Source organism: Myotis nattereri, assembly GCF_964212035.1.
Source record: "Myotis nattereri genome assembly, chromosome: 6".
NCBI classification, from domain to species: Eukaryota; Metazoa; Chordata; class Mammalia; order Chiroptera; family Vespertilionidae; genus Myotis; species Myotis nattereri.
In genome coordinates, this window is record NC_138081.1 from 91,371,207 (window position 1) to 91,392,562 (window position 21,356).

The 21,356-nt window shown below is 42.1% G+C and overlaps 1 protein-coding gene across 1 annotated transcript in view; it reads right to left on the minus strand.

Moving 5' to 3' along the window:
- Window positions 1–679: 679 nt before the first annotated feature.
- The window catches only part of RMND1 (required for meiotic nuclear division 1 homolog), a 31,460-nt gene continuing 10,783 nt past the window's right edge, over window positions 680–21,356 (minus strand). The window contains exons 3-12 of the mRNA XM_081093675.1: window positions 19,392–19,500; window positions 17,630–17,705; window positions 14,314–14,353; window positions 12,281–12,381; window positions 10,132–10,238; window positions 9,123–9,187; window positions 7,843–7,919; window positions 5,253–5,373; window positions 1,281–1,397; window positions 680–901 (exon numbers count right to left, since the gene is read on the minus strand). Of these exons, the coding sequence (XP_080949801.1) occupies window positions 869–901; window positions 1,281–1,397; window positions 5,253–5,373; window positions 7,843–7,919; window positions 9,123–9,187; window positions 10,132–10,238; window positions 12,281–12,381; window positions 14,314–14,353; window positions 17,630–17,705; window positions 19,392–19,500 (846 nt within the window). The 3' untranslated portion in view covers window positions 680–868. The remainder of the gene's footprint in view (window positions 902–1,280; window positions 1,398–5,252; window positions 5,374–7,842; window positions 7,920–9,122; window positions 9,188–10,131; window positions 10,239–12,280; window positions 12,382–14,313; window positions 14,354–17,629; window positions 17,706–19,391; window positions 19,501–21,356) is intronic.

The window sequence follows — 21,356 nt, forward strand, 5'->3', positions numbered from 1 at the left end:
CTCCTGCATTGAGCATCTGTCCCCTGGTGGTCAGTGCACATCATAGCTACTGTCCAGTTGTCCAGTCATCCGGTTGTAATGGTCGCTTACGCTTAGGCTTTTATATATATAGATATAAAAGCCTAAGTGATCATTATAATCGAAAGACCACAACAACTGGAACGACCGGTCAACCAGTCGCTATGATGCACACTGACCACCAGGGGGCAGATGCTCAACACAGGAGCTGTCCCCTGGTGGTCAGTGTGTTCCTGCAGTCAACCTCCCACCGCCAGCCAACCTCCCCCAGTCTGTCCCCACAGCTGGCAAACCTTCTGCGATCCCTTCCCCCACCCCTCCCCACATCTGGGAGGCCCTGTCCGGCAGCCTCATGGAGGCTGGGTGAGATGGCCCCAATAGGCCCTGATAGCCGGCCAGGCCTAAGGACCCCATCTGTGCACAAATTTTGTGCACCGGGCCTCTAGTATGTAGATAAAATTCCTGAGTTCCTGCAAGGTTTCCTAGCCAAGGCCATGATTGGGATTCTCTGGGGATAGGTTAGTAGCAGTGTCCAAAAGCTAAGCCTTAGGCTTTACTGAGTATCTTTGCTTAGATTTCCTAGATGCTAAGTGTATCCAAAGTTCTTTAAATTAAAACTGACATTTTTCTTTCAAGTGATCAGTGTTAACAGTCCCAAGCATTAGATTCTTCATAAGTTTTATTTAAGCAGCAATACATTTAGGAACAGAAGAAGATTATAACTTCTTGATTAAAAAAATTAAATACTTATTAAATAAATGAGACTTCCCCCCAACCGTGAACATTTATTTTTGATTGTAGAGCTTGAATTATGTCTTGCAATAACACTTTTCCTTTGGTCATTACTTGATTATAAAAATACTCGTCCCAACTCAAACATTACCTTAGGGTGAAAAAAAAGCGAGAGTTAATCATTTCATGGCAAATTACTGGTACAAGCTAAGATGACTCTTCCAAGGTGGCGATTAATGAAGAATTCTGAAGAAACAGTAAATACGTGTCTTTCCCATGTGGCAGCTCAGCTCTGCGGCTCAGGCACTTGCTGTGGGCTTTACATTGTACATTTATAGCCAGAACTTTCTCTAAATGCCATATTTTAAAATGTAGTCCTTTTTAAATCAGAATGCATTTATAAAATATTACCACAGCCACCTGAAACTTAACCTCACTTCCAAACAGACTTAGTAATTGGAACAAAGTCATGTTCTTTCTCCCCAGCATTTTCTATGCCAACTTTTCACTTGCATGAAAAGGTGACTCACCTCTATGGTGATGAGGACGACGATCATCCACTCCAGGCGGAGTGCCCTCTTCTCTGCCAGGTGGTTCCGCATTAGGTCTGTCAGCTCCATGCAGTGCTGAAGTTTCTCATTCATGACCTGCATTAGAAAAATAGTAAAAAATAAAAAAGAGGGACATAAAAAGTATCCTGTACCTCAACACATTTAATTCAGCAAATAAGTAATATGGTCACATGCTTCAAAACTGTACAGGTTTGGAATAGGTATACAGTGAAAAAGCATCCTTTCAATTCTCACTCCTCAGTTCTCTCCCTGAAGGCAACCTGCCAATATTCCCTGTCTCGTGCATCCATCCACAGCAGTGGTTCTCAACCCTGGCTGCACATTAGAATCACCTGGGAATCTTTTTAAAATCCTGACTTCTGGGCCTCATCCTCCGGAAATTGTGTTTCTTTATTACTAGTGTTGTGGCCCCACCCCATAACAAAGAAACAGAATTTCTGGATGAGGCCCAGAAACCAGGATTTTAAAAAAATTCCCAGGTGATTTTAATGTGCAGCCAAGGTTGAGAACCACTGATCTAGAGATATTTTGTATGTACAGACTGAACTGCAAGAAGTACTTTGCATACTGAAGCTCTTCCTGGTCAGGTTTTGATGGAAGATCTAAATATAAATTAGTTTCTGAGTCCTAGTTTTTTGGTGGCTGCTCATGGATTTTAGCAGTTATGAAAGGCAAAGGTGAAACATGGTTCATTCAGCATGGCCTTAAGGTAACAGAAACAATGATTAACCTACCTTATACTACAATTCACCGTCACATCCCACAAACAATATCACGACCTGCTGCACACTCACCACTAGATGGTACTGTTTTTAGCGCTGAACTGCAGAGGTTCTGCCGGCTGATGCCTTCCTCAGGTTGGTTGAGGGGGTTCACAGAATACAGAATTTGCATTTGGGACTTGAATGTGACCACTGGCAAGTTATACCTCCTAAATATCTCTGTAGCTCACTTTCTTTTGGAAATTGTCAAGTCTAGGAACATTTTAAAAAATAGTTTGATTCCCCTTGATTACTTATGGGGTGTGCTGAAGATGCAGGTTTGGTCAGTGGGAATTTGAGACACGTTACAGATGCATGTTCGGGGTTTGACTGAAATGTGTTATGTGCTGTATAATAATAAAAGTGTAATATGCTAATTAGACTGGCCGTCCTTCCTTCCAGACAAAGCTGCAGTGGGTGGGGCTGAGGCAGGTCCCTGCCCACAGTGGCGGGCAGTGGCCGGGGCCAAGGTCCTTGCATGAATTTTGTACACTGGGCCTCTAGTAAAACCATAATATGGTGCACTAACATACACAGCCTTACTGATGAGCCCGGGCACATGGAGCCACACTGGCAGCATGTTTCTGGACATTATGGTGACCTTGTAGTACCTCTTAGGGAAATGTCCAGGACAGTGCTTTTGTTTTTTCCTTCCTCCCTCCCTCTCTTCCTCTTCCTCGTTTTGTTGGCTGCTTGGTCTTGGTTTGTATCATGCAGCTCATCCAAGCTTACTTCTCTCTTCAAAATACTGACCCAACTCTCCATTTTCTTTCAACTTTGACTAAGGAACCCACATGTTCTTCCTCTACCTCCTCATCCTCCAACTTACTCCTTAAGCTTTAGGAATTGTATATATTACCACCACTCCCCTGAAACTTCCAAGCCCCTAATACGAAACCTAACAACTTTTGGTTAGACTCTAAACCTCGTTGACTCAAGCATCTGACCACACTTTGAAATGGATGTTTCCTTTGCTTTCCCTTCCTTAAGAACTAAGGTCTACCTCTGGCCGCCATTCTTTTTCTGAGACTTCTCTACTTCATCTTGCCTTTGAGTGACATTTCCCAAAGGCCTGATCGTGTGCTTGTCCTCCAGCTCTCTTCTGTGATCTGACCTATTCTGGTTTGTGCAGATACTTCCTAAACGTCAGTCATTTCTGTCCTACCATCACTACTTCTGTGATACATGTGCCAAGTGTACTATTAAATTCCAGAAGACTGTACATAGAAATGTTTATTTAAAAACCAGTACCATCAATGGAAAACCAGTGCTACGCTTGTTGTCTACACAAAACTGAGTCTGACACCTGTTAAGACAGGATATGAGCATCCAATAGAGGACCATTCAAGACCCACTAACACCAAACAAAGCCTTTCTCCTCAACAGTAAGTGGAGGTGTTACTTGCTTCAGTGTTATCTCAGGGTCCATGTGTCACCTACGTTAATTTGTTGTACAAGTGTATGCATCACATTTTGGGAAAGACTAATATAAATTACTATTTTATTTTTTCTTAAATTTCTCTTTTTTATTGAATTTATTTGGGTGCCACTGGTTAGAACTATTTTCTTTTTTAAAAAAATATATTTTTATTGATTTCAGAGTGGAAAGGAGAGAGAGAAATAGAAACATCAATGATGAGAGAATCATTGCTAGGCTGCCTCCTGCACACCCCTTACTGAGGATGGAGCCTGCAACCTGGGCCCGTGCCCTTGATTAGAATAGAATCTGGGACCATTCAGTTCGCAGGCCGACACCCTATCCAAACGGGCCAGGGCAGAACTATTTTCTGTAACTCTGAAGTATAAATGCTTATTCTTGATTTGTCTGAATTTCTGACTGCCTATAAAACATCTTTTGGGTTTCCTGCCAGGACCTCAAAATTTAGCATTTCTCAAACTCACATTGACCTGTTCAAGGCTACCCTCTTGGGTTCCCTATCTCAAATCATGTCACTATCTTCTCAGTTACCCAGGACAGAAACCTTTAATCTTTAATCCCCACTCCCTACAGTTATCTGGGGCTCTAAGAGGCGCCAATCTGTCCTGCTTACCATGTCTTAATACTGGTAGACCTCCAGGGGGTTTCCTTTCTTTTACAGTGGTTTCAGCTTCTCATTCCAAACAGGTTAGATCATGTCAGTCTCCTGCTCAAGACTTTAAACCTCTACCATTGCCTTCATAACATCAAACAATTCTGGACCATTTAGTCCAATCACACTTTAGATGACGGCTTCCCCTTTAACCTTGAAGGCACAGCCTTTGTGACACCTCTCCGACCTGCTTCGTCCCCTCAGTTCTCCGATGGCACTTGATTCTGCCTCAGAGTTATGGTGTCTGCCCAGCGCCCTTCCCTCCTGCCCCCCTTCTTTCAGGGAGTTACCATATGATGCTGATCATGGTATCAGCCACCTGAAACCCTCCCGAGGAGCCAGAGGGTAGACGGGGTAGGTACAGACCGGGGCTCAGACTCATGTCCCGATCCTTTGAAGTTGCCAGGCAGAGTGAAATGTCAGTCTGGATATCCCCTCTCCCCACACCCCATTGTCCCATCTCTCAGAGAATGCCGCTGAGAAGGAAAGAATGCGGCCAAGCTGGTACGGAGTCTGCTGAGGAGGGAAGCAGGCCTGACGGCCTGTTTGGGTCTGTGCAGCAGACAGTCCCCATTCCAAACTCAGCCCTGCTCCGCTGTGTGAGCCGGTACAGCTTATCTTAAATTTACATTCTCACCTCCTCCTCCCCACCTCTCTTCCCATTTTTCTACCCAGCGTTCACAGACAAACATCATCCTTACTCTTTCCCCTCCCTGGCCTTCCATGACCCAGTACTTGATTTGCTTAGAGGATTTTTCTAAGAATGCATCTCTATTCTCGCCGTCACTATTACAGTTCCAGACCCCATGAAAATCGTTTGAAACTTGATGAGAACTTCCTTATGGGCCTCTAGGCCTCCAAACTGTCACCAATCTTATTTAGTCTGCAGAGCAAAGATCAGAATATGCTTTTACACAAAGAGTTGAAAATTATAGACAGAAAAGGGGAAAGGGGAAATCTAGAGATCTGAACAGAAGTCAAGTATTTCTCCAAAAGCAATTAAATACAGTTTCTTAAAATTTGTCTTCCATAGTTTATGCAAATTATAGGCAACACTGTGTAATAGTGCAAATACATACCTTAACTCTACGAGTGATGCTTAGGAACCGACAAGTTTTATCGTAAAGTTCTTCCAGGTTTTCTCTGTCCCAGTAGAAATCTGGAGTGATCAAGAAGTCTGAACTCAAGTTTATACGGTGTCTTAAAAAAAAGGAAAATCATAACTTTTTATTTTCTATCTTGAATTAAAAATCATGGTCTCTATTATTTTTTATACTTGGTGCTTAATTGACAATTGCTGATCTTTGTAATATTTCTGAGAAACAAGTTTAAAAGAATTTTAAAAATCGCTAATTCAATCTTTACTATTAGTATTATTTATGAAGTAATTTGAAAACAAAATGAAACTTTGTTTCTACTTTTTTTTTTATTAAAAAGTTTTACAGTATACCCAAACATATTTTTTTTTGTGTGTGGATAGGAATTAACATGGCTTAAAGTAAAAAAGAAAAAGGTAAAGATGGACCACTCTTACTCCTCTTCTTATTACCAACTTTCCCTCTCTTCTATCCCCTACCCTCTACAGGTAAACACTGTTAGCTAGCTTCCCCTGTAGCTTTCCAGTGTATGTGTGTGAGAGACATTATCTCTTTCGTAATTTCTATCTATTTTTTTTAAAATATATTTTATTGATTTTTTACAGAGAGGAAGGGAGAGAGATAGAGAGTTAGAAACATCGATGGGAGAGAAACATCGACCAGCCGCCTCCTGCACATCTCCCACTGGGGATGTGCCCGCAGCCCAGGTACATGCCCTTGACCGGAATCGAACCCGGGACCCCTCAGTCCGCAGGCCGACGCTCTATCCACTGAGCCAAACCGGTCTCGGCGATTTCTATCTATTTTTACATAAGAGTAGTAAGCTTACTTTTAAATGAAACCTAAGTTGTAGAAGTAACATATAAATAGCTTACTATAAAAAAGGAAAAACCTAGAGAAGAATTCAGAAAAAAAGTGGTTAAGGCCTCTTAACCCAACACACAACTCAAATACTTCAGGCCCTGCAAACATGTTGCTGTGTCCTTCCAGACCTTTTTCTGTGCATACACGCATGCATGTGTGCACATGTACTAGTATGTGTGGTATGTACACATATCAAGATGAATATGGGTATTTATTTTTGTTGGTCTACACAAAGGCAATCATACCGTATATAATTTGTGCATGTTTTTATCACAGATTGACTACATTCCTTTTAATAACACATGAGCACTTTTATTGTAAAGAGAAGAAAACTTTGGATAAGAACAGCAGGACTCTACAGACACTATTCACAAACCTAAGCATATTTATTCCTAACTTCTGAGTTTTGATACGATAATTGGCTATATCAAATTCTGCTTGCATTCCCAAGACAAGAGGAGGGGCTCTCTCTACCCCACCTCTTACAGAACTCAAGGCTTAGATCTGCTGTGGGTGCTCCTGGTGGATGCACCCTGAGTTAGGGTCCCTGAGCTATGAGAAATGCGTAGATGATGAAACAGGGACCACCGCTCTCCAGGCCGAGTATCTAGAGAGGATGTGGAGAACAATCTCAGGTCAACTGCTTACAATGAACTCTAGTCTCATCCCATACACTGGAGGGGATGAAACACTGAACAAGGCGGCCTATTGAAACAACTCCCAAGAATCAAGATTTCCCTTCCATAAAACAACAATAACAAACTGGAACTTTTTCACAGACTTACTTAAAATGACGCATTACTATGTTTCATCAATTTTAAGACAGTTCTTCCCAATTTAACATCTCTGAAAATGGGAGGCATCTTTAAAACTGGTATGTTATCTTACAGGTGGCAGCTGTGACTTAAATGTCAATGCCTTTATTTATTTCCCTTATGCTTTCCTTTTTATGTATGACCAAGAGAGAATGTGATAGAATTTACACCCAAATAAAACTAAAAGAGCTATTTCAGCAAGTGCAAGATCGAAGCTCTGTGATAAAAAAGCACTGTATCACAGCCCTGCTGGCCTGGCTCAGGAGTTGAGCATCAAGCTATGAACCAGGACGTCACTTTACGATTCCTGATCAGGCGACATGCCCTGGTTGCAGGCTCAATCCCCAGTGTGGGGCGTGCAGAAGGCATTCAATCAATGATTCTCTCTCGACATTGATGTTTCTATCTCTCCTCCCTTCCTCTCTGAAATCAATAAAAATATATTTTTAAAAATGCACAGTATCATAGTTTTAAGTGGCAGCCATTCCTCTCCTGGGGCATCTTATGTGTCTATCAATGAAATGTGGTATATAGCTTGTCTGGAGCAATTAGATCTATTTAGCATTCTGATGCAGTGACGTGTTTTTACTGAGAATTCCCATCATCCAAATGCTAGAAGGTATCTTCCTACCTTCAAAGAACATCACCTATGCTCTCATGTAGGTTTAATGCAGATTAACTCTGATCTCTTTTGCACATGCAGGCTTTCTTCAGTTCAGGCCTAATACAGCCCACTGCTTCTCATAGGTAAGGATTCTCCATGCTTATAAAGAACGAAGTGAAAACAGCTCCAAGTCCCATAAAGGTGCAAATGTTGACTCTTTACTGTAGAACTACAGGAATGTCTTCTTGAGATCATTAAATACATGAAATATTTACTGGGAACATTTTACCTGAGGGCAAAGAGTTCGCCCATTTTCTGCATAACTTCTTCGTGAGATAGTTTCACTTTCCTCCCAGTTTTTAAAGCCTATTTGGGAGGGAAAAAGAAAACATACATACTTACACATATATCTGCATAAGTAAGAGGACCATAAAGCAAATTCTGAAGCATTATCCAATGTAAACGACATCTCTTGGATGACTGTTTCCCAATCATGTCACTCTAATAAAAAATACTTAATCTCATTAAGTAGAAATTTTATATTCCCCTTTTCATTTCCTTTCTTACCAGCATTTTCTATATTGTACGTTTCTAATCTTTTATTAAAAATTCAAGACCTCTGCCCTGACTGGTGCTGCTCAGTGGTTAGAGCATCGGCTCAAGCACCAAAAGGTCAAGGGTTCAATTCCTGATCAAGGGCACATACCTGGGTTTTGGGATCCCTCCCCGCCCCGGGGGCATAGTTGGGGTGCATGTAGCGGGCAACCATTCAATGTGTCTCTCTCACATCAGTGTTTCTCTCTCCCCCCTCCTTTCCTTCCACTCTGAAAAGCAATGGAAAAATATCCTGTGAGGATTAACACAAAAAAAATTCAGGACCTCTTATCCCAAGTATAATTATTCTTTCACGGTAAAAAGACTAAAGCAAGCTTGATTTTTAATGTATTTTCAAGTTTTGATATAACTTTATATGCATTTTTCATGCATTTTTATATTTTTTTCACAATTTAGCAAAATACCTTTTTTAATCAAGAAAAGTGGTCATAACTTCCTTCCTTAGAGAGAGGAAACACTTCACTTTTTTTTTCTTTAATGCAGTTACATTAAGAATACTGCAACATCAGAGGAAAGTAATTTGAATTTTACACTTGAAAAGTAAAAACAGCCCGGCCGGTATGGGTCAGTGGTTGAGTGGCAACCCATGAACCAGGAGGTCATGGTTTGATTTCTGGTCAGGGCACATGCCCGGGTTGCAGGCTTGATCCCAGAGTGGGGCGTGCAGGAGGCAGCAGATCAATGATTCTCATTGATGTTTCTATCTCTGTCCCCCTCTCCCTTCCTCTGAAATCAGTAAGAAAAGAAAAAGGAAATGAAAAATGAAACAAATATAAAGTTTCTTATTCATCATTTTATATGTAAGTGGGATTCTTTTTTTTTCTTAAAGTATAGCTTTCCTAATGTTTATTATTATTTTATTGTACTCCTAAATATATGGGTATAGTGGAAAATTTGCATTTTTCCCAAATAGAAATCAATCCTTGAAAGCAAGCATAAAATGGGTATAATTACCTCTGGAATTGACTGAATAGATTCCACAAATTGATCCAGTGATGCTTCCCAAATAGCCAGTTTCACTGGGGAAAAATTTCACAATGGATCATTTCCTTATCATCACCTTCACATTTATACAGAATGCAGAAGGGCACAGCACCTTTCCTGCCACGTCAACAATACTCTAAGACAGTGATCGCCAACCGGTGGTCCACAGACCACTGGTGGTCCCTGAGGTCCGAAAGGTTGGCGAATGCTGCTCTAAGATGCAAATCTGCTAACAACTTGAAAGTGAAATCTAAGAACAGTTAACCATCATAAGGGACAGCACTAAAGTGGCAAAAGATAGAAGAAATGAAGTTGATTTCCAAGCCCTGCTGGCAGTCCAAAGCTACATTTAATAGAATTTCTGATTTTCTAAGATTGTAGCTTGAAAACCAGAGAGAATGAGCTACGTCCTGGGACAAAGGGCGGCTGCATAGGTGGGGCAGGGACAGGCTGCCCCGCCCCCTCAATTCCTTGGGGCTGTGAGTGCAGCTCAGAAGTGCCTGGGCCCCCTGGGTGGTGTGGACAGGCCACAGTGCAGACTGAGGGCAAACAAATTCTTAAGGAACTTCTAGTTTCATCAGGTGCATGGACCTTTCAGAAAAACAGCCATGTGACCCTCCCCTCTCTGTGAAAAACGAGTGTGTTTTCTCCAGAGGCCTGTGCCAGTCACACAGGGGGGGCTTTCCTGCCTGCACTAGAGACCAGCTAACAATGATCGCCACACAGAGGAGAGGAAAACAGGTAGTAACAACATACAATGTTTTTGGAGGGGGTAAGCTTTATCCATACGATTCATAAGGAATGAGGAGCTTCAGCACAGATATTTATATTCTATTTTTTTTCTCTTGCAGAAAAAAAAGGAATGCTAAAGCTTTGCTGAGTATTCTATAAAAACACGTCCAAATCTTTACTAAATACTTCAACTTCCCTTGAGATGAAGACTATGCAGTCCTTCCTCGGATAAGTAGCATTAACTCACCTGAAAGGCAGAGAGCATTGGAGAAGGCGAATTTCTCTAGGATGGCGTCATCCACGTCTAGCTCTGAGTTTAACCTGATTTCTCCTCGGTGCAGTTTCGACTGCCCCCTGTGTAGAGGGAAACAAAATGTATCCTGTCAGTCTTAAGAAGCACTTAAATTTTTTCTTTTGAAAAAGTCACCTTAGAATCTTTCTAGAGGTCATTTTGGTAATTTGTATCAAGAGTCTTACAAATGTCCTTAGACCCTTTGATTCAAATAATTCCACGTCTCGAAATTCATTCTAAGAAAATGAAAGATGTGAAGATTTATGTACAAAAAACGTCATGGTCCAATGTTTAATAGTAAAAAATTAAGAAGACATGTTCAACAGGAGAATGGTTTGTTTAGAATATCCCACAAAAAAGTTATACTGCATATCTTGGAAGGATATTTAATGGAAAGGAAAAATAATCACAATAAATTGTTAACTGAAAGAAGTGTTGAATTAAAAGTATAGACAGTGTGATTTTAAATCACACTGAGGTAGTGTGGGAGGGAGGAAGACGGCCGCTGTGAGAACTGAGGGGTCCTGGCCGGGGGCTCGGCTGGTTGCAGTGTCAGCCCGTGTGTCAAAGGCTGCGGGCTGATACATTCCATCCCCGTAGGGGCGCGCACGGAAGGCAAAGGATGGATGTTTCCCTCTTTCTCTCTCCCTTCCTCTCTAAAATAATAATTAAAAACATACCCTCAGGTGAGGATTAAACAAACAAAAAATGAAGCTGCACATGTAGAGAGCTCTGGGAGGGACTGGGGAGATGGGCAATGGAGGGAATGGGAACATAAACATCAGAAGCGAGTGGGAGAAGAATAGGGTGAGTCTTCCCTCGGATGTGAGACTCGTGAAGGAGCCCAGGCCCCGCCAGAGCTGGGGGTGGCGGCCGGAGTCATAGGCTGCCGGGCTGCCGGCGGGCGGGGTGAGGTGTCTCACTGAATGAAACCAAATCACTGACGCTGGGCCAAAGAAAGAAGGACCTGACCCCTCCTCAGACTAACAGAGAGAATGAGGCCAGAACGTACGTGCGTGCGTGCGTGTGTGTGTGTGTGTGTGTGTGTGTGCGCGCGCGCGGGTGGGTGGGGGAAGCAGCAGTTCGATCTGGAGGTGGAGCACAAAAGGGGGTTCATGGTAACTAGGGCCCAAGGCCAAGTGCTTAATAATTACTAAAATTCCATCAGCTCCTCACTTTGTGGTGTCTCTTAGGTTCACATCCCACTTTCAACTACCGCGGCCATGGGCCCAGGTCCTCCTCCCTGGTCAGGTGCCCTTGGGCAACACCGGAAGCTGGTTAATAGCAATGACAGGGTTTCTGCCAGGATTCAATGAAATGATGCACGAAAAGCACGTAGACCAGTGCTGGCACAGGCAAGTGGATCGTCTTTCCTGGTGCTCACTCCTCACTCGAACCCATCCAGGCTTTCAGTGTCTTCCTAACGGTCCTGAAGCTCTTCCTTTCTGAGTATTCCACCAGACAAGTAACTCCCTGGGAAAAAGACCTTCCAACCTGGTTCCTACTGCCCTCTCTCTACCCCTAACTTCTCCCATTACTCCCACCCCTTGCCGAGACAGCCCATACATCCCCCCTGGGATAGTAGGCCAGGACCCATTTCTACAAGTGGTCCTCTTAGATCACTCCCTCATTACATCCTGTTAATGCCAAAAATGTATCAATAGGGAAAAATGGACTCGAGAGAAAACTACTAGAATAATTTGAGGGGTTCGTTCGGATGAAGGCAATCTATTTTACTGATTTAGGCTGCTTACCATTTTGGAGTTAGGCTATCTGTTTGTTTTGATTTATGAGTAGCCCAAGAAGGTAAAAAAAGTAGTATTTATTATGCAGTAGTATCTATTTATTTTATAGATGGGCAAAAGTAGGCTTACTTGTTGTGAGTACACAGAACAGTCTGTTTTCTTATATTATTAATTATTGTGTTATTTTCCATACCAACAACTGTAGACCTACCTTTGCCCACCCTGTATTTTTAAGCTTTGCATTTGTACCAACACCTGCTTTCTTAACACTAGTCTACGAATTCCTCTATCGTTCGTCTCGGCTGCTTGTCCCTCGCTGTCCCAGGTGCGCTCCCCGTGAGCTGGGGGCCGCCGCTCACTCTGTTTTTATGTAGTTGAGCTCCTCGTTCTCCCAGTGCACCAGCGCCGTCTCGTAGGGCTGCACTTCGTGCTTCTCCAGAACCTGCATCACATGCTTCATCTGGAAGGAAAGGAAGATGAGGCTGAAATGACCCGGCTCCTTCCGTGCGAAGTGTGTGACGTTCTCATTACGGTGGATGGCATTTCTCCTGCTGTTCAGTTCATAAGGAAAAGGCAAATTCACTGTGACAGTAAACTCACCAGGAAGATATATTCATTTGTCTTTATATTTGGAAAACACAAAAGAGCATAAAGAAGAAAATAAAAATTATCATTATCCCACCACCCAAAGAAAACCCCCAGTAAAATTATGGTTTGTATATTCTTTAAATTTAACTTTTAAAAAACATTAAGTAACAGACTTTAAACAATTTAAACAGCACAGAGGTCCCAAAAGCGACAATCTCGCCCTGCTCTCCTAAACGCCTAATCCCCTGAGAACCATTCAACTCCGTGCACAGCCCCCCACTTTTTCCCGTGTGTATATAGTACATTTACTTTGCTTTCTATGGGGAACTGGAGGGCCAGGGCACGAATTCGAGCACAGGTGGGGTCCCTCAGCCTGGCCGGGGATGGGGCCAGTCAGGGCCCTCTCGCCCAGTCGCGAATGTCCAGACCCCAGCAGCAAGCTAAACTACCAGTCGGAGTATCTGCCCCCTGGTGGTCAGTGTGCGTCATAGCAACTGGTTGAGTGGTTGACTAAATGGTCGATGGATCCGTCGGACACTTAGCATATTACGCTTTTATTATATAGGATGGGATCATAGTGCGCACAGGAACGTTTTCATGCAAAAACTGCAGTCTGGTTAACTGTCCTAAATGTGCACCCATGTGGGGGGAGTCCTCTCTCCACTAGGACGAAGTGCACATCCGTGCATGTGTATCTGCATGGCCTTGTGGGACTATTTCTTTAGGAATTGCTAGATCAAAGGCATGCACACTTACAATTTTGATAAATTTTGCAAAACCGCTCTCCCAAATAGTTTTCCAATTTTAGAATCCCAACATTTATGAGAATATTCTTTAAAAACCCTGGTATTATCAGCCTTTTACATCTTTATCACTTCAAATAGCCAATCTGTATCATCTTTTTCTTGCCGGTCATTTATATTTTCCTTTCCTTCAGGAAACGCCCCCAGTTACGTGTGTGTGTGTGTGTGTGTGTGTGTGTGTGTTTACTCTTTGTAAAACTGGAATTATATGAGGTATATTTTTCTAACCAACTCTGCTACTATATTAGTTATAGTTTATAACCTGCTTTCTTAATTTAACTGTATTGTACACACATTTTCCACCACTTCCTAGGAATATTTTTTCCACGTGATTTTTAAGAGCTGTAGTATATTCTACATTTACTACAGTAGTAAACTCGTAAAATTTGTAGTATTTAACGAACTTCTTACTATCATGTATTTTGGTTATTTCTCCATTTTGCTATTGTAAACAATGTGTTGATGAACCTCATGCATCATCCACCATGCATAACTGCAACCATTTCCTTTGGATAACTTTCTAGATGTAAATCACCGAGTTACATACAAAGCTTTGATGTGTGTGCTCAAACTGCCTCTAAAAAGGTTGTATTAAACAAATCCTGACTGGGGTACTGGAGGAATTGTTTCCTGTGAGTGGTAAAGTCCTAGAAAACTGATCTAAAAATAAGACTCAGAGGACCAGCTCCCTGTGAACTGTGTGTAACGTTATGCATTTTGTAGGTTACCATGTATTGAGTATACTTCCTTCTGACTGGAGTGTACCTAGGATTGTTTTGATTCTCCAAAAATTAGCATATGCTCAGAGAATGCAGGAAATTTATAAGCCAAAATAGAATGTATTTTGGAAGATGAACTGCTAGGATAAATATGACATAATGCAGAGCAAACAAGTTGTAGATTACCTGTTAATTTATCTCCCAGTGGCTCAGATTGTTGAGCGTTAACAATTTATTCTCAGAAAACTTATTTTTATACTTTTACACCTTATTTATACTCACAGTTTTGTCTTTTACATTCCAGAACACAGCAGCTCCTTCCCTAATTTAAAAGAATAAAAGAATCAACGAAGTTAAAGCTAGAATACATGCTTTAGGGTCATACATAAAGCCATGCTTGGGTGACTTCTAGAATGTATCCAGAATGCAATTTAAAAATATGTGATTTTTACTGATTTGACATTATGGTTCCTAGGTGGATATGCCAAAACAAAAGCTACTCTTTGAGCTCTTAAGAAAACCTGACCTCTCAATAATTCATGATTTCTCTCATGGTTTTCATAATAAATAACTCTTTTATAATACTATGGAATGACGTATCTAGACTGTTGTATACTTGCTTCAATTTTGCTGTACAAAAATCAGAATAAGGACACTTTCGAGACTCGTTTTAGCTGTCCTACAGATTCTGCTACAGGAAAGGAATAGAGGGCCATGCTTCATAGCTGTGGGCTGAAGAGACTGAGATGGATGAAAGCCTCAGGGGGCACAGGCACCTGGGGAGCGAGGCCCCCATCCTCAGTGCTTGTGGCAGAAAGACAAGGAAGCCGCAGGAGCCTCGGAATCCAATTCTGGCTCTGACAGAATTTAAGGCCTAAAGCTATAAACAACTTGTTTTGATTTCTGCAGTCTGCGTGTGGAGCTGTTTAAGCAGTACATAAAAAACGGAGTTATGCCCTGACTGGTTTGGCTCAGTGGATAGGCAATCGGCCTGCAGACTGAAGGGTCCCAGGTTCGGTTCCGGTCGAGGGCATGTACCTTGGTTGTGGGCACATCCCCAGTAGGGAGTGTGCAGGAGGCAGCTGATAGATGTTTCTCTCTCATTGAAGTTCCTAACTCTCTATCCAGCTCCCTTCCTCTCTGTGAAAAATCAATAAAATATATTAAAAAAATAGGAGTTATGGCTCTGGGTTATTGCCCTGGAGGAGGAAGGAAGGTAAAATATCCTGACCCCCTAGCAGCCTTCAGAAATTTCTTAAGCAATGCACTTAGCATCTGGGCTAAAAGATGAGGATGGCCTAGTTCCTATCCTCACAGAACGCCCAATCTGGAAAGACTGATCCTGGACTGCCCATTACAACAGGACTGATCCTAGACAGCCCATTACAACCGCGTGTGACCAGTGCTCTGACAGAATTAAGCAGCATATACCTGGATGCGCACCGGATGGACAGTTCCCGAAGGACCAGCAAGCCAGCCACAGGAGAGGAGAGGAGGCAACCAGCAGAGGGCACACCCTGGGCTCAGGGAGAAGGTGGGAGGGACGGGCACCCTCTCAGAACAGCTAGTAGGTTTGCATGGCTGTGGAGGTGGGGCAGTAGTGGGCAATCAGGGTGGAGGCAGGGAGGAACTTTGTGCTTTGATAAGTTGAGTCAAATTCCATAGAACTTTAAGCAGGAGAGGGTAGTGACCAGAAAGACCTATTGAAAAATTATCCTGCCTGTGACAGGCACACAGACTGGTGGGGTGAGGAGACAGGAGACCAGGGAGGAAGTTGTTGCGGAAGGCCAGCACAGAGTCTCAGGACACGGATCTGAGAGGCATTTAAAGCCACAGCCAGAGCAGTCATTCAGAGGGTCACTGTCAGGCACACGAGAGGCCCCGGGCACGGTGCACCCTCCGTCTGGAGCTGGGCTGTGGCTATGAGCACTTGACACAGACCTGATCCAAACCGAGAGATGCTGCACTGTGAGACACACCAGGTTTCAAAGACTCGGTATGCAGAGAAGAATGTAAAATGTCACACACCGGGAACTAATACAAAGTAATACTGAATGTAAACTACAGTTGCAAAAATTTAAAATTATCCTGCCGTACGCTTAGGGGAAAGAAATAATGTAAAATGTCATTAATTATTGATTGATTACATGTTGAAATGATGATATTTGAGGTATGCTGAGTTAAATAAAATACACTACTAAATTTAATTTCAGGCATTATATGATCTTATTAGTGTTATTCAAAATTAAATTCATCTTCTTTTTAACTTTAAAAAATGTGGCTATTAGAACATGCATCACTACACATGAAGCTTGTGTTTGTGGCTGGCATTATACTTCTAACGGACGGCACTGACCTCAGAATTCAAATTCCTCCCACTAGTCTACTGGGACTACACGCTGAACTCTGAATTATCTTCAAAGTAACATCAAAAGATGAGTCATGGACAGAGGCAATGATAGGGCTTCCAGTTATCATCAACCACACAGGGGGCAACGTCTGGCTCAGGCCCTACAAGGCCCACAAAATCATCTGATCTGGCCCCGAGGCATTACGGGTGAGTTAATTGTTTGACCAAATACAGGAGGCTGATTTTTCAGTTGCTAATTTTGTATGGCCCGAGAATGATATTATAAATATCCAAATGACCCGTGGCAGAAAAAGGGCTCCCTACCCTGAACTACAAGGATGAAGACCACAAAGCCTTTACCAAAGTCTGGGTTCTTCCGGATGCTCCATGTTTCTGTTCTGCCACTTGTAAGTCCCCTGATTGTGGATAACTCACTTCATTCCCCTGACACTCCCCCTGCCCCCTCCCCTGTCTCCTCAGCTGCAATATGGGAATAATGGACCTTCCTCAAATGTTGGGAGGGTAGTATGAAATTATTCTAAGTGGTTTACACGATCGTTACCCTTCCCCTCAGCCACTTGGCAGTGTTTGACATTAAAGCAACCTTTCAGTAATGGAGTGAGTGTGCGCCAGGTCGCAGTGAAAGTGTCCGGACAGGTAAAGTGGCTAAAACATCAGTTAAAGAGCTGCAGAGGGAGGAAGAAAAGGAAGAAAAGGCAGCAGGGCAGGCAGCCAGAGGCTGATATGTAAGGGGCCTGAAGATGAATGGAAAACGGATGCTTTACCTTACTTAGTAAATGCAAATCCAGACTTAAAGAGGCAAGGCAGGGGAAGATTATTTACTGCTTTTAATAAATTTTATTGATTTCTTACAGAGAGGAAGGGAGAGGGTTAGAGAGTTAGAAACATCGATGAGAGAGAAACATCGATCAGCTGCCTCCTGCACACTCCCCACTGGGTATGTGCCCGCAACCAAGGTACATGCCCTTGACCGGAATCGAACCTGGGACCCTTGAGTCCGCAGGCCGATGCTCTATCCACTGAGCCAAACCGGACAGGGCTACTTACTGCTTTTAAAAATTATTTTACAGGAGGATTTACCAGAAGATTCCTAAAACTGACAAACCCTCCTGGATATAATAAGAATCAAAGGATACATTTAAACCACAAACTCACTACGAGAGGGGAGGGGAGGCCACATTACCTGCCCACGCATCCACCTCCCAGTGGGGTTCTTTCTTGTCTTACCTGAAGAAGAATATTGTTCCAGGATCACCTTCTTTTGCAGAGTTTTCCACACCCATCACCAAAATATTGGCTGCATCTGTGATTTAAAATAAATGACTGAAAAGCTATGTCTCGAGGTGACACAAGGTTTAAAAGGCACCTATAAACGTTTAATCAAGAACTCATGGTCATTTCTTCATACACGATTAAGCACTCTATTAACACGCTGTCCATCTTCCTACTAAGGTTTTCTGAAAATGTTCCATGAACAGGAAAAGGCCGTAGGACATGACTTTCACAAAACATTCAATAACCTGTGAAACTATTAGTGCTATTTAAAACTGCTCATTCATACCCATTTTGATTCAGTAATCACTAGTCCAGTTAATTATTATTCAAGTCTTAGTTTCAATACAACTAATGCTCAAGAAATAAACTTCTTTCTACAAAATTAATTTAAAATAAAATGTGATGAACCATTTATATATTCTCATCCTTTAAATACCATTTTATTTATAATTTTATATATTAATAATATAATTCTCAAACGACTAATCTTCCTGAATTTTAAATGATACTGTGTAAATTGAGAGTAAAAAAAATATACAGAAACAAAGCTACTGACCATTTCAAAGTTAATTATGAGAACTACCACCATGGTCACCTGTAACGTTGAAATATTTTAACCTTTTAAATATTAAATAAATATCAATATACAAATACTCATCCATAAGTTGTTACAAATATATAATATTCTATAAGTTATGAATATATTAATATATCAATTAATACATAATATTAATATGTAAAAAGTTATATAATTTCTTAACCTCAAATTAGGATCTTCAAAGTTTCAGAATTTCTGCTAGAAGCTAGGGAATTCAGATAGGGACCAAACCCTAAACCACCTTTTTGGGTGAACTCTAACTTCCCTAAACCCTACAGAGGGCAAAGTTCACCTGTAGCCGAGCAGCATAAATTGAGGTGCAAGCAGCCCCGGTGTGCAGCGCCCAGGCCGCCCTGCCCGGCGGCCAAGGGTGACTTTCCGCTTTAGGGGCCCTGGACAGAGCTCCGTTTTTCCAAGTCAATTATGCCTGTTTTTGCCATCAAATAGAACAAACAATCTGTTCAGATCATCAAGGCTGAGAAAGCATAATGATATTTGGACTACTTCATGTGAGAATTCCTGTAAGAACTTTCTCTGTAGCAGGGGGTTTTCAACCTACCAGTTTTGCTACTTTGAGGTAAATTCATGAATTTCCATCAAAGTGTTCCAAGTTACTTATTTTTTTAATATAGGGCAGGCTATTTTCTCAAAAATCCTTCCTGACAGTAGTCTAATATCGTCGGTTAAGGTTATTTTAATATTGTGTTCATCTTTTAGCTCATTTCCTTAGCTTTAAAGTCTTGGATTATATGGTAAATTTTTCTTTAAAGGCTTTCCCCAACATCTCTATCAATCTGATTCTGCAGTAACACAAAAGTAACATTTTAATGCAACAGCAATGAACTGCCATGGCCTTCATCATCCAAGGTGCTAGTGAGGCTGTGCAGCATAACAGGTCTTTTTGATTTTAATCTGAGAACTGAGCTCCCATAAACTACATTCTAATTTCTTATCTTTGTATGTTGTTTGTATGAAGAGGTTCAACCACCACTTTTGTGATGCAACCCTTTAAATAGAAAATGAAACTGAAGCAAGTGCAGACTTAAGACAGTATCAGAGGAAAAGCATTTCCTAATGCATTTGGACATACTTGGCCCCAGGCTCACGGAGATGTACCTCTAGGCAGGCTTGTCACTTCCACATATCCTTGGGAGGCCAGGTCTTGCGAGAGCGCGCCCAGGTGATACTCATCCGCAGTTGCAAACGCCGTGCAGTGCATCAGGCCCTGTTTTGGCGAGATTAGCATGACAGGGGTCACCCGGCGGCCGAAGTGTCTGCAATGGGTGCTGTCACCTTACAGGCTCCATCTTGCAAAGCTAGTGTTTTTCCAAACATCTCAAAGACTCATACAAAGGGTGTATGAAAGAGGAGGAGGAAGGGCAGTAGGCAGACAGGTTGCTGCTGAGTGTATGAGAGAACTTGCTCCTGCCAGCCAAGACAGCGGATGGCTATCCTGAGAGGGAAGCCGCTCCCCTACTGGGAGTTCAGGCACAGAGTGAGCGAAGATATGGAGGACTTCGCATCATATGGGTGCCTGGGTGACACGCTATTTATTTACTTATTGGATGACAAGCTATTCAAAAAGTCTCTCCAACCCCGAGTTCCGATGACTCTTACTCACAGCCACATTATTTAAGATCATTTAATAACCTGTCACTAGCCTGTACAGCAGAGATTTGAAATCTACAAAGGAATTGTAGATCTTTGACTCTGGTTAATATTAAGCACAACGTTTCATATATCTGAGAATGCACCGGGTTTGGTTCCTGCACCGTCTCGTCCGTGTGCACACGTAAACATTCATGACTTGTGTCTGAACAGGACACACATGAAGACGGTCCAGTGCAGTGTTTTTCTCAAACTGTCAGTCACAACCCATAGTGCATCCTGGTATCAGTTTAGTGGCCCAAACCAGCTGGAAAACAAAACTAAACAGAATAAAATAGAAAATATTAGAGTACATTATTCATAGTAAGGATGCATTTTATTTGGTGAAGTTTTCTGTCACTTAGACATGTCTAAGTATGTATACAGGGTCACTATGTATATATAATATAAAATACGTTTCTCACTTCGGGACGAGTTCAATAAAGTTAAAAGCTATTGGCACAGGTGCTAAGAGTTCAGGCACAGGATTTGATTAATTTTTAAAAATCAAGATAATAATAATGCCTGCCTTTTAGGGTTGTTGTGAAGTTTAAACAAGGTGATCAATGTCCACTACTTAGAACCCTGACTGGCACAAATGCTCAACATTTCTTAGTTATTAAACCACCAAAATTTATGGGAGGTTAAAAAGTTTATCAAGTAAATTACATCTGAACATTCACATATTCCTAACTTTCTGTATTAATATCTACTGATCAGAACGAGTGATTCTATTCCTTTGATATATATGGGGCTTTAGCCCATCACTGATCAGAAGAGGTGAGTCACTAAATCAAGTTATTCCTGGGACTCATTCATCTCAGCTCCTAAAGTCTTTCCTTTTCTGTTCCAGCCCTGGTATGAAATTCAAGAAAAGGAGTATATTAATTCCTTCCATTCTCCCATCAACAATAAATTACAATTTTACACAAAATCCAGATTTCCACCATCTTTTGTTCATGCGGAAGAACTGGCAATAATCGACTAGGGTTAAGGAGGGGCGGGTCCCCCGGCCCACACAGCCTCCCACTCCCTGCTGTCTCGTCTACGTCACCCCCGTTTGGTGCTGGCCAGGCCCGTCTGTGCTGAAAATGTTCACTCTTTTGCACTCTCAAAAATGGGGCAAGGCAAAGCATTTCATCACCATTTCCAGGAGAACATTTATTCTGAGCTCCAAAGAGTCAGATTATAAATACATTTTAAAACACAACCTGTTTTCCCTTAGCCAATCCAAGGGCCTTCTCTGCAGATTCCCTAAAGACTGTCCCGTGTCCTTCTCTCCTGGGTCCCATTTAGTTTGGCTAAAAGTTCTAGCCAGTATCACACGGCGTACGTGGCTGCCGCACTGCTTTCCGTGTGCTCCTTAACCCGAATCTCTGTTTAACTTTTGGCTTCTTCTACTAATAAGTGACGCACAAAGTTTTTCAGTCTGAC